Source organism: Punica granatum, chromosome 3, assembly GCF_007655135.1.
Source record: "Punica granatum isolate Tunisia-2019 chromosome 3, ASM765513v2, whole genome shotgun sequence".
In the NCBI taxonomy this organism is placed as follows: Eukaryota; Viridiplantae; Streptophyta; class Magnoliopsida; order Myrtales; family Lythraceae; genus Punica; species Punica granatum.
The window spans coordinates 14,749,844-14,763,947 of NC_045129.1; the positions used below are offsets into that span (position 1 = coordinate 14,749,844).

Genomic DNA, 14,104 nt, shown 5'->3' on the forward strand with positions numbered 1-14,104 from the left:
AAAGTGTCTTTTTCAAAATTTATAGGACCGAAATTATCTTATTGAGCAAACATATAGAATTGATTCGGTAGTTTTAAATCTTACAGGGTCAAAATTGACCGAACATCACACTTATAAGACCAAAAATATCTTTTTCCTGCTGTTAATGTCCAAGGATCCGGATACATCAACCGTCCCGAATGCTAGCACCAACGGCAAGCATAATAGTTGCGTGGATTAATTCCTGATTCGTGCTTACTGTATGTGTGCTTTTCATATATATACACGAAGAATAGATTCAAGGGCATTCAATGTGAAAACGAGATTTTCACCCGCGACCTTATAAACATTTTTTCCAAAATTTACAATTTACAGTTTACCTATAGATATATTGATATGGGACTTGAGAAGGCAGCGATTCTCCTTAAGTTTCCCTCTCTTCCATTTTTCTTCTCTTTTTTAGATAATGAAATTTCTTACATTTCGTAATTTCACAGACCTAAACTTTGTTTTCCACTTAATCACGAAAATGTGCCTCAACACTCAGTGGACAAATTTTATATGTAATGCTTGGAATTTTAAACACATTAAATGCACCTCATAAGCAGGGTGAGAGCAACGTCCAAACGGGGATTTGGGTGAGCATATCTCATGATATGACGGAATAAAAATGTGTTTTACACTTGCTAAGGTTATACATTAGGACTAGGCGGTAAACTTCTTGGAATAAACTGTTCTCTCTACTCCTTTGCTTTTATAACGTACTTCCATTGTTCAGCAAAAAAAATAACGTACTTCCATTTCCTAAAGAACATTCAGGCAGTAATCAAACACATAAAACAAAACCATATGTATAAGCATCCCCTATCTAGCAGCTGGGAGAGACCGCACTTCACTAAGAAAATAAAGAAGATAACCTCACCGGAATCAGCCGCCATGTCCAAGCCGTTCACTGGGGCGGAGCTCTGCTGGTTTGACGACGCATGCATCCTCGACATGGACTATTTCGTTCAGATGCTATCTGGCATCGAGGCCAAGGGTGTCCGGCCAGACCTGATTGGATCTATCATTGCCCACTATGCCTCCAAGTGGCTACCTGACCTCTCTGGAGATGACTCGGTTGCCTCTGGGCAGGGCCTTGCCCGCTCCAGTGACGACCCGGACTCACCAGAGAGCCTCACGGCTCAGTGGATGAAGAAGCGGTTCTTTGTGGAGACGCTTGTGGGGATCCTCCCACCGGAGAAGGATTCTGTCCCATCCAATTTTCTCCTCCGCCTCCTCCGCACTGCGTGCATGGTTGAGGCTGACCCGAGCTGCCTCGCGGAGCTGGAGCAGAGGGTGGCAGGGCAGCTCGAGGGAGCCTCCCTCAAGGAGCTGATGATCCCGTGCTTCAGCCACACGTGCGGGATGCTGCTCGACGTGGGGCTGGTGATGAGGCTGGTGAAGAGGTTCGTGGCCGTGGATGAGGCTGCAGCGGCCATGAGGAGCGGGGCAGCACTGGTCAAGGTGGCCAAGCTCACCGATGGGTACCTGGCAGAGGCTGCTCTGGAGCCGAACCTGACAGTGGCGGAGTTCGTGGCTCTAGCTAGGGCCTTGCCCAGCCATGCACGGGCCATGGACGACGGGCTGTACAGAGCCATCGACACTTATCTCAAGGTATGTCTCTAATTGCTTAACTAACAATAAACATGTTTGTTCAATTGTTTACTCTGGGTTTTGCATTGTGATTCTTTGAAGATGCTTCATTTAACTAACAAGCCGGTGGTTGAGTGGCAAGCAGCATTAACTTTCGTACAGAGTAGAATGCAAGTTTAAATATTAAGAAACGCACTTGTTGGAAAAGATAATAATCTTACGTTCTCCTTGATATATCGTTAGAATCCTAATAGCAATGTCTTCCAAAATTATTATTTACCGAAATAAAAAATTTATTAACTTTATTGATTTTGGTTACATGTTACCTACTAGATGAAGTTATTTACTCGGTTTATCTCAACTTAGATCACTATTTGATTACAATATGATAATGAAAGAGAAGTGAGAGTCAAATTTTGTGAGAGGGATTAAAGGGGTAAAAGGGAGATTCACTTACGTTCATTCAAAGTGGATCAAACAGAGAAGAGACAAAAAAACAAGCAGAACAGATTGTAAGAAATTGGGAGGGATCACATTGCGACTGAATTTCCCACAGAGTCGAGTCAGATTACTTTATTCTGAAGAAAGGCACCCTTCCTTCCAGGAGCAGCAATGCTTGGGTTTCTCATAAGAGAAGAAAAAAAAAATTAAAAAAAAAACACGTAAAGTACTATCAACTAGAATTAAATTTATATCTTCTTAATTTTACTCCTAGGGCAATGTCGGTGTAGTGTACTTCCTTTTTCACACATAGTAGTATAGTTGTGATTGTGTTAGTAAGATCTGTACCAATTGTACCAAAGTTTGGTTCGGGAGCTTTTCTCTTAGCATAAAGTGAGAAATAGATTGGCTAGATTAATATACTAATCCGATATGTCTAGAGAACAAAACATTGCGATGAGTAATCTACTTTGTTTGTTATTAAAAGAAAGAAATGGAATCAATGTGTGTTTGTTTAAGCGGTTCGATACTTGTTTCTCTTACACAAGATTTCGGATTCGAGTTATTGTGAATTCAGAAAATTCGATACTTGTTTCACTTAAGTAAGATCTCGAATTTTCGATACTTGTTTCACCTAACAAGATCTCGGATTCGAGTTATTATGAATTCAGAAAATTCACGCTGTAAGAGATTTAGTCCTTAGTGGGCCAACCCGACTTGACTAGAGATACCGGGGTTCACATTGAAAAAAAGGAAGAAAAAAAGGAAAATAATAAAAGGACTTGCATCAGCCTAAAATGTATGAATGTTCATGGGCACAATTTGAGAAAGTTGAATCCTTTCCAAATCCAAACCCCTTAGAAACGGGCCCCCTCTAAACTCGTTAAGAATTTGTAGGAAAATTCTCAAACCCGTCCCATTAATTAACGAATTTCTATTGGGAACTTGTCTTTACCATTAATGCACTCATATTTATTATAAAAGAACATGAACAGAAGGGTAACGATGTGATAGGTTGATAGCTCGAGAAGATTGGTTCTTGACCGGTGAGGAGAGATCGGAATAGAATGATAACGGTGAGGGTGACGCGTGAGTAGGACAAAGGAGGCAGAGATAATAAAAACATAGGCAGGGAGGACAGAGTAAGCAACGATAAGGGTGATGACTGATGCATGAACCCTTAATTGAAGGGTATTTTGTAAAATTAATAAATGAATTGGGGTATTTTATTAATTTCAAACTTAACGGGTTTGGGATGGGTTTTGATGCTAACTACCAGACCCTTTCCAAGGTTTTGACGAAAAATTTCTAAACCCTTCCCATGACTCAATTGGTAAAATCCTTTTGTTACCCATTAGTTCCGGACACGGTAAAAATTTTCTTTTTATAGTATATGGATATGGCTTGTCTAGAAATATATCTTGGCGGAATATTTTTTCAGGTTTTTTTTGGGATAAATTCTCAGGTTCTTTCATATTTCAATGAAATAACATGTTTTTTTTTTAAACAAGAAAAGCCTAAGAGGGAGTGCCACCGCATCGATTTCTCTCTGGGAAATCTTATACTGGTCAGATAGAATGAATGATCCAGTAATGCTCGACTTTCTCTCTTCTTCTTCTTTTTCTCGATGGAGGCTTTCTCTTATTTTTAAGTCCTTCTACTTTATGATCTAATCGAATCCCTCCCTCAAGTGAATTTTTTTCCCTATACTAGAAAGGCCATCATCCTTCATTCATTCTGATAAAGGGTGGAAAGCATGTTGAGACTAGAAAGATCTATCATGGAGGATTAATATATGCTCTTTCTGAATATATTGATCGCGCTATTAGCTAGTTTTTTTTATGAAAAACTATCCTGACGTAAATAATTGATTTAATCTATGTACAATATATAAAAGAAGAGCTGAAACTTCTTCTTTTTTTATTTTTTTGGTAGAGAAAGGAATATATAATAATAACAGTTAGCCAAAGTCCGCCAAAGCCACTCACTCAATACACACGATTCGAGTATTAGACACCCCATCTGATCAGCCAAAATAAGATCTATAGTTCTAACAAGCGGGGTCTCAAAATACTGAACATCCTGATAAGTATACATGTCTTCCCTAGCTAGGTGAGCAAGATAATCTGCAACAGTATTGGCCTCTCGAAAGGTACGTTGAATCCTGAAGTCGAAGAAGAAGTGAAACTTCATTGTAAGATGGAGGGCCTAAAATTGAGTGATCGTTCAACATCTTTTTTTTTTTTCCTTTTTCATCACAAAGGAGGCCCACCAGTCTTGCACAATGAAATGAAAATCCTAAATATTTAACAAAAGGACATGGGTAGTCTCACAATAAGAATTGAACTTGAAATGAAGGCACGCGCCACTGTACTATACCATCTTTCTCTTCAACCTCTTTTTATTCATATATAATTTTTAACTTGCACAAGACCATAGAGCACAAAATCCTAGTCTTCCAGGTTATAAGAAAAACTTGCGTCGACTGCAACAACTTTTGTTGATAAATTTTTCGACTTTTTGATGAGTTGATGTTGTTATGTGTTGCGTAGGCGCATCCAAGCTTGTCAAAGCAAGAGAGGAAGGCTCTTTGTGGACTGATGGATAGTCGAAAGCTCTCAGCAGAGGCATCCGTCCACGCAGCGTACAATGAGCGCTTGCCCATTAGAGCGGTCATCCAAGTCATCTTCTCGAAGCACAACAAGCTGAGCCAGTATCTCGACTGGAGTGGCTCATTCAATGGGTCCCGCAACCCCAATGCCACCTTGGAGCAACCTTTGCGGTGCGTCTCGAAGCGGGAAGCCACTGCCCAGCAGGCTGAAATAAGGAAGCTGAGGGAGGACGTGAACCGTCTCCAGGGTCTGTGCAATGTGATGCAATTCCAGATCGACCGGCTGCAAATGGAGAAGAAGAAAGGGTTCTTTAGGTGGAAGAAGTTGGGTTTGATGCCTTCTTTTAGGAACTTGGGTGGGGTGGTCATAGATAAGGTGGAAGAAGGTGAAGGCAGACCAGAAACAGAGGCCGGGTTAGGGAGGTTCACGCCGGTGGACATGAAGACCAGGCTTGTCAAGGGCAGGTCCGGCAGGACTCCACCCAAGTGGAAGAAATCTATGTCATGAATAGATTTTAACAAATCAATTGAGAGCAGATAACCATAATACTGTAGTCATTAATCCTATATATACAGTAATAAAAATGCAATATTTGATCTTTCATCACGTTGAGGAAGGAACCTTTACACTTTTTTTCTAAATATAGTATAAACTTTGAAAAATAACACAGAAAGCATGACCATTACATTTTTTTCCTAAACATAAAACGACCTTTGCAGATTAGCACATAAATACACGACCTTTACACTTTTTCCTAATATAGCACGACCTTTAAAAAATTGTACAAAAAAAGCATGGTCTTCAGGTACGATCTGCTTTTTTAACATGCTAGAATGACAACTAAACTCGAAGGTCGTGCCTTTCTGTATTATTTTTTAAAGCTCGTGTTATATTTAGGAAAAAGTGCAAACGTCGTGCCTTTCTGTGTTACTCTCAGGTAGTCATACTATATTTAGGAAAAAATACAAAAATCGTGTCTTTCTGTGTTATTTTCTAAAGGTTGTGTTATATTAAAAAAAAGATAAAGGTCATGCTTTTTTAGATGATTAACCGTTTAATATATTGCAACCACTCTCAACTTAAAAAGTAAAAAGTCTAGGCTTATTCTTAATGGTGGGATTTCTCGTACTCCTTTCTTCCCATTTTCTTATCCATCACTACAATTGTCCTCTTCTTGCTCACCATCATTCTCATTGCAGATACGGGAAAGCACCGGTTCGTCTTCACCTTCTTCCACAAGAAATTGATAATCCAATTCGGTCACTTTAGAAACATGTGAATATACCAAACCCTCGACACTTGGAACACTCTTTTAAATACTAGTAGACGTATTTTATCCAAGGTCTTGCTCGCAAGGTCCTTTCTCCCTGAATTGCTCATATATTTGCAGGAACTACCAACTTGCAACATTTCGAAAAGTCCAATAAGGGCATAATCTCAAAAAACATCATTGCTAATCTACGATTAAAGACCACCGGGATTTTAAGCAATTTATTTGCTCCTTTGGAGCTCCATCACATCACGTCATATATCTTGTGATGCTCAAATTCGGTGACATATTTTTCTGTATGGACAACGAGCTTCTTGCTTGAAGTAGGACCTATACAAAGTGGATGCATGTTTCTTCAGCTCCATGGCAGCTAGTCTAGCCTCTTTTTGATCTTCTGAATGCTCTTATAAGACGATGGACTACAACTAGCCAATTGATGAAATCTTTTGGATTTAATTGGGCCAAGACTGGTATTCTCCCACTAACGTGAAAAAATTCTAGGAGGGGAAAAAATTGACAATTTGATCGAAGGTTTGTTTAATTGCACCTCGAAATAGGTAAGGAATAGGATAAAATATGGACGATTTTAAAGACAAATATGTCGCTAGTCGAGAGATAATATATTAAATAATATTAAAAATGATATAAAATTTAAAAATTTAACAAAAGAAAGAAATATTTTTTTAAAAAAAATCTGGGAGAACAGGACAGCCACCACCAACGGAGCCGGTAACACACTGGGGATTTATCTTCAAGACAGTGAAGGACTTCACATGAGCAAGACAAACTCGATGGCCAAACTCGAAAACTTGGAAGGCTTGAAGTTCGAATGAACATTTCCAAAGAAAAATATTCGCCTCTACATGTAGCTGCTTGAGGGTCTAGGCAAATTCTCTCTTCGGATAAGACTAGCCTTGTGAGAACAATGTTAAGCAACCTCGTATTTTCTATTTCTCTCACATTTCTAGAAGCGAGGACGATATTGATTGAAGAACGTAGTGAGATCGGAAAATCATAGCTAATTTTCTTGGAAATTCTTTGATTTCTTTTTTGAAATCTCTAGGCTCATAGATTGAAAGAGCGGTAAGAATTGAAAGTATTGTGAGGCTCTTCTCGAGTTGGGTCTTATAACAGAGGATAGAAACACGAGTGTGATCTCGGGGGTGCCATCTCCGATTTATCAATTTATTGGAATCTCCCTACCTTTTCCGTGAATGTTACCACCGATGGGTTTTACTATATATATTTTAGTAATCTTTCTTCTCTCTTCTCGATTTAAATTTGTCAAAATTTGCACGCTTTCCTAACATACTTGTATCAGAGTTAGGAGTCGGATCGATTCCTAAATGTGTAAATTACGGGATTCGAGGTTGATAAAGCCAATGGATTGAACAGTCTAGGACGATGGCAAATCGAGTTGAAAGAAGTGCTAAGTGACCCGCACAGTGGCAGAAAAGGTGGAGCCAGGTTGAAAGCTTTGAGAGACTCAGCTGGTGTAGAGGATATTCGGAGGTGATCATATGAATGGAGGCCAAAATTCTAGCATTGTTCATAAAGAGTGACTGCAAATGACAAAAATACCCCTGCTTCAGAATTGAACTTTCAAAATTTGCCATTGCAATGGGAGACCATCGGTGGGCTGCTGGGACTTGACGCTGGCACCGAAAGTTCCTTAGTTGAACTTTTAGAGTTTGTTATTTCATCACTAAAAGCACTCTCAACATCGATGAAAGCTTCAATTGGGGGTGGGGGTGATATGCTGTGTCGTCCACCGCCCCCGGCGCTATCCTATCTTTCTCCTTGTTTTTGGCAGGGGGAGACCTCATGGTGCTAGGGGCACAACATAGCATTGAGTCATTACACTACAGAGAAATGGTTCTAGCCCAACATTTTCGTCGAAAAGTTTTGCAAAGCGACGGGAAAATTTGAGCAGAATTGGTCAATATCGACGCTTCAGCTTTAGCCGACGCAAAGAAGAATGTCACCGTAGAGAAGCCAGGGTTGAGACTTGTTGATCATTGCTGACGCTTAGAAAGCGCTAGCCTTTGTTTTCAACAAAAAAAAAATTATGAGCAGGACAATTCCCGCTCATTTGAAAATTTTTAATATTTTGTCAACAGATTGTCATTTTGCTACTAGATGTTGTAAAATATGATGTCACAGTGAAAAAAGTGCGAGGGCAACATATTATTACCTTGTGACAATCTATTGTCACTGGCATTCGTGGATCATAATAAAAGGGGCAACATGTTGTCTCTTTATAATAATTTGTGGTCATGGAACACATAATGGATGATGTTGATAAAATAAATCTTTTGAGATTAAATTTATAGTGGCCTTCAATAGTTATCTAAAATTGAGAAGAGAACGACTTATTGTTATGTGTTGTCGATCAATCCAAATTCACGGTGGCTCTTTATCAAAAGATATTTACTTACGAAAAATCTTGCAAAGAAGTTTTGGATATGTTCTGTTGAGTAACCCTTATGGCTTCGGGCCCTTTAAAGAACCATGTTTTCGGTTGTTAGAGTACGAACTTCGAGAGGCCTGATAAAGAAGTCATTGTAAAGTACCAGGATATATGAAGTAATAACTTATATGCAAGCATGTATATGTTAAAACCTATAGGATAAATGCACAACACAAACATTCCTAAAGTTAAAACAAACCAAACTAACCGCCAGCATTTCAATCATAAAAAATAACTTTTGAATTCCTTATGGCTTAGATTTCCTCCAAACTGAAAGAAAAACATCCCCTTGTAAGCATGACCATATATTACAAGAGATCAATGAGGAATTGAAAGTGTGTATATTCATACATGCTTGAACTAGGTTTCATGAAAGAGACTTGAACCTTCCAACAAGTATGTGACCGACTAGAATACTCAAGAGTTAGACTGGCCAATTACACTATGTCCCAACTAGACGTCCTGCTTGTTAGAGGGACCAACTTACATCCGTCTAGGACAAATCTAACTAGGAGACCGGGCTATAAACTTGACTATAAGTTCTTAAGCAACAATTGGACGATCTCATTGTTGATGGATTTAATTAGGGAAATAGTGAGTACAGAGAGGTCAATTGCAAACGGACTATAAATATTAGTTCATGCTATGTTATTAATAGAATTAAACCTCAATGTGAGTACACCAAGAAAAATAATGCTAAATCTATGAGGTGTAGTGTGTTCTAATGTTAATGAGGAACACGTTGTCACCTTGTTGTAACTTGTTGTTGCTAGGTATTCATATCACATAATAGAAAGGGCAACATGTTGTTTTCTTATGACAATATATTGTCATTTGAAATTGACATGGGCCGACAATTTAAGCGTCACCTCAGGTTGTTTAGGCCAATGCTTGAAAAAGCATCGGCCAAAGCTATTTAAGCTGACCCTTTAAAAGTGTCAGCCCTTGTCTTTTTAAAAGAAAAAAAATCAAAGGCTGAGCGGGAAATTTTTCCACTCAGTCTTTGAAATTTTTGAAATCGAAAAAAATTTTAAAGCCCATTCTTTCACTCCTACTCCCTCCATTCCTGTAGACTCCTTCTTCCTCTTATTTTTCTTTCTTCTATATATTACTTCCTTACTATCATTTCCCATTTCTAAAACCAACTCTCTACTCTTTTTCTACACACACTTTCTCTTTCTACCCTAAGGCAATTTCTTCCATGGCAATTATGGCCTTAGCTCTATCCGAGATTATCTATCCGCACCGAGTTGACCCCCCTTCCTTAACCCCTTCAATATCACCAATACTAGGAGCAATGTCACTATCAGCACCTTTTGAGACCGTGCACTAACCATTTGTGAAGTTCGAGAGGAAGAAGCCGCACGTCAACATCTACACCATTGAACACATTGACCATGGGAAGACCAACCTGCTCTAAATTCCTCTCTAAACTCGTTCTTGGCGTGCTCCTACAGCACCTCCTCTGTCCCATTCCCTTGTTGCAACTTTTCCTCCCTTCTTGAAGCATCTACTACTGTCGGTGGCTCCCCCTCGACCTCTCGAAGCTACTGCTATTAGCGAATGGTCCTCCTCAATCTCTAATGCTAGTGGACTCTCTCTTTCAATTTCATTCATTATTTCTACCGACTGTCATTTGAATGAGAACTTTCATTAATGTATAATAATTTTTGATCGATTTAAGAAGTTGATGCTAGATTTTGATGATTTGAAATTGTGGTTGAGAATCGAGAATTGTGGAGCAACTCTTTGAATGATTTATGATGTCTCCTTGATTTTTAGGGCATGACAGTCTGTTGTCTGTGGTAAACTGGTAAACCTATCCAGTTTACCACTGATAATAAGTTGTCAATTTTTTGACAATAAATTGTTTTTTTTAATTGAAAATGGTCTAGGCATGGTATGGTTTAGGCTGATGCTTCTAAGGTGTCGGCAAAGGCATGATTTAAGCCAATGCTTCCGAGGCGTCAACCTAGGCATCAAAAACGTCGGCCCAAGCATGGTTTTGACCGACACTTTCGAAGCCTTGGCCTAGGGTTGCCTTTCCCAACATTTTTCTAAAAGCGTCGGGAAGCTTCTCTAACGGTGGCAACGCCGACAGAAAAAATGTCACCATAAACATCGGCAAGATTTTAGGCGACATTTTATGCGGCAGCCAAAGTTGGAAAAAAAAAATCGTCGGCCAAAACCTATTTGGTTGTAGTATTATCAGCAGCTCGATATCATGGGGATAAAGGATGGAAAGCATGTTGAAACTAACAAGATTTATAATGGAGAAATGAATTAGTTTGAATTGTTCAACAGTTGGATAAACATAAACTGGAGGGATTTTAATAGAAAAAGGCAACTTTGTAACCATTTATGCTATTTGACTCTTGAATGAAATGAATATACTCTTAATTTCTGAATATATTTTTCTCATTCTCCATCAGCTATTTATTTTTTATGCAAGAGCCTGACTTTATTTACTTTTCTTCAATTTGCGCCACTATCATTTGGAAATTTAATAGGACACGACTAATTTAAGCTCCAATCGAGTCAGTTCAGCAAATGCTAAATTTGATTGCGATCAATGGGCCTGACGGGGATAGATAAGAGATTACGGCAGGCTTTATCTTTTAGGATAATTATAATGGTAATGACATTGGTATGTCCGCGATCTTAAAGACCGCTATATTCATTACAATGATACATGTATATGTATATATATAGAACGGATCCAAAAATCGTGACCGGCAACAATAATCTATGGGTTAAACAGTTACATTGATATTTGGATTGCTATGGTTTCCTTGCATCCCCATATTCTGTGCAAGCACCTTTACTAAAGGTATATGACTAAATGTATACTGCTTCCAAGTGGAGGAAATCTATGTCGTGATCATATTAACGAATCAATTGTGAGCAAATAATCATTTTTTCCTTTTTATGAATAATATGTCATATTATTGAATTAGGAAGCGTCAATACAAGGATATCCATTAAACAACGGTAGATCCAACAAAATTGGACATAAAACCGAGGTGGCTAAGGTCGTGTGCCAGTTTTCAGTCCAGGGAACCTAAGTACATCGCCAATCCGAAAGGTCTCTAAGTAGTAGATTAGTATCTCGTAGGAGGCTCCTATAAGCTTGTCTTGGAGATTATATTTAACTAGAACAAGAGAGAGAGTTCTCCAATGACTCTCCTCTCTAAAATCTCCGAAACAAGATATGCATTCTTCCTCCATTTCCTCTCCTCTCCTCTCCTCTCCGCGTGAAAGAATCAATTTGAACAAGGAAATATATGGAGGGAAATCTTGCATATAATAAATCAAGCAATTGAAAAGGGGCCTTATACACATTAATACAATTCCGTATGTTCCTTTAACATTACACATCATTATATATTAGAATTATGATTCATTTGCGGATATTTGGTAGTTGTATTGTAACGAATTAAGTAAAAGAGGAGTTTTTTTTTTTAGGGTCTCTTTTTTATATTTTAATTATAACTTAACTGGCAATTTTTTCAACCGGTTTCACTTTAGCATTTCCAATTGCTCGATTTGAATCAAATGGAACATATGGGAAATAACTTATGTGTCATTGATGGAGAACCCATAGGAATTCACCTCAACAAAATTAATAGAAAAGTAAAGGGTATCAGACTAAAATAGAAAATAACATAGAAACTGGACGAAAATATAATAATAGCAAATAAAGGTGTATGATTAGATGTATACTTCTCCCAAAATATTATCCATATTGATGTACAATTTAGAAGGTATGTATTAATTAGATTATCATCTAGAAATTAAAAGAAAATGAATAAATCGTATAGCAATTAATTTTATTTCATATGCTAATGAGTTCACTTTCCAATGAAAAGCACAATATACTCGAAATAACTTCGCAGAAAATGAGTCATAAGTTTCTTATCAATGTATAGTTCATTCATTAGTTTGTCATTGAAATCACAGCGTCATCGACCATTTGAAATAAAGAAATCATTTCAATTATTATATTCAAGCTTTTGAATTTAGAATAACAACTTAAAGAAAGTCAAAAACTTCGTATGGGCAAAAAGTTGTCCCCAAAAATAAAATTAATTTGGATTTTGGACAAAGGAGTTGGTGATTTAGGCAATAAATTACATCCGCAAAGATAACATCAACTAATAAAATACAAGTAGACGCGCTTCATGAATTCACGCCTTTTCCTCAATCTTATATATCCATATGAATTAATATGATATATATGCATCTGGCATCACTGCCCAATGAAGTCTCTTTGCCTTCCAGAACCAACTGTTTTCATGATCGTTGTATATTTATTAATATTTTTTGACGAACTTATAAGACTGATTTAGCATTTTGAATGGGCAAAATCTTGGATCCTCTAGAATGATTTCAAATGTCAAACAACAACCATCAGTGAAGAACGGGAAGCAATCCTATTGGTTCGTTATTAAGACATCAGCAAAATTATATACATACTTAATGGTCAAAGTCAGAGGAATTAACTATGGATCGAGGATGAATGAAATAATATATCATAATCTATATGAATGAATACGATGGATTCAGATATAATAATTGATACATATCTTAAATATGATCAAAAGGAAGTATTTCCCCTGTGTTCAAGCAACTACGTGGGAACTCAATTCGTCTATCTAATTTTTCTGCATTGATTATACAAGTGATTGTATTAAGGTCGAGTAATCATCAAGTCTCTTAGCTCTCGCTAAAATCCCTAGTAGGCGCATGAAGATCGCTTTGGGCTTGGTAACTAAATATTTACTATATAGACATATATTAGTGTGTACATTTTCTAGGATTCGATATAATTAAGAATTAAAAAGTATGTATTATTACTTCGAGTAAGCGCCTCAAACAATCCCTTCATAAAATACAACGAAATTGTAAAAATAAGATGAAGAGGAAGAAGAGGATTTAGAAGGATAAAACCAAAAAACTTTTTGCCCCACGTAAAAAAAAAACAAAGAAAAAAACCGTCTGGGCGAGAAAATTTTAAAGAATAATATTATCCTTCTAAATTATGTCATACATTTTCCTCCATACCCCTCCATCTATACGAGTCAAGGATAGATCGAGCTCTTCAAGATAATTGATCATAGCGTTAGTCAATTCTGATAGGACTTTGAAAAATCCGCATTATTAATTTTATATATATATATATATATATATATATCCTACGCTGCATTCGCCCGGGGTCGGGGGGTGGGGGTTGGGGTCGTGGGTGTCTAAAATCCTAAAAGGCCGGACGCACCTGAACATTCTATACTGTCCTCAGGCAGCCACTCAGCTTTCATTAATGATGGATGGAATTGCACTAACTAGTAAACCTGCATGCCTAGAATTAAATGGCCATTCTTTTTCTTTTTCTTTTTTCTTGGATAAGTGATGATTTCCATCCAAATCTCAAATGGTACTTGAAATTAGGGGTGTGTACGGGTACTGGGTATATCCAGAATTGGTCGGAACTTACCCGTTAGGGTAGGGTCCGAGTAGTTCGTATTAAAAATATGGTAGGTTCCGCGTATTAAAATCAGAAATCGGTGAAAATCGATTCCGGTTTCGATTTCTGCCTACAGGGTACCCGGAACCGATTATTTATTTTAAAAAAATATATGGAAGAGTAAAGTTACTATCTCTTCTACTGAATCAGACCAGAGGTATTTTGTGTGTGGGATC

General features: G+C 37.8%; 1 protein-coding gene across 1 annotated transcript; it reads left to right on the forward strand.

The window, feature by feature from the left end:
* The first annotated feature begins 721 nt into the window (after nt 1–721).
* On the forward strand, nt 722–5,295 carry LOC116198807 (coleoptile phototropism protein 1-like). Its single transcript, XM_031529047.1, has 2 exons — nt 722–1,635; nt 4,608–5,295. Exons 1-2 carry the CDS (start codon nt 829–831, stop codon nt 5,172–5,174), a joined length of 1,374 nt encoding a protein of 457 aa, XP_031384907.1. The 5' UTR covers nt 722–828; the 3' UTR covers nt 5,175–5,295.
* The last annotated feature ends 8,809 nt before the right edge of the window (nt 5,296–14,104 follow it).

Bases quoted from the DNA above. Each gene is read 5' to 3' on its own strand.
- LOC116198807 (XM_031529047.1), top strand. From the start codon at position 829: ATGTATAAGCATCCCCTATCTAGCAGCTGGGAGAGACCGCACTTCACT. The intron at 1,636-4,607 runs GTATGTCTCTAA...TGTGTTGCGTAG, and splicing joins CCATCGACACTTATCTCAAG to GCGCATCCAAGCTTGTCAAA.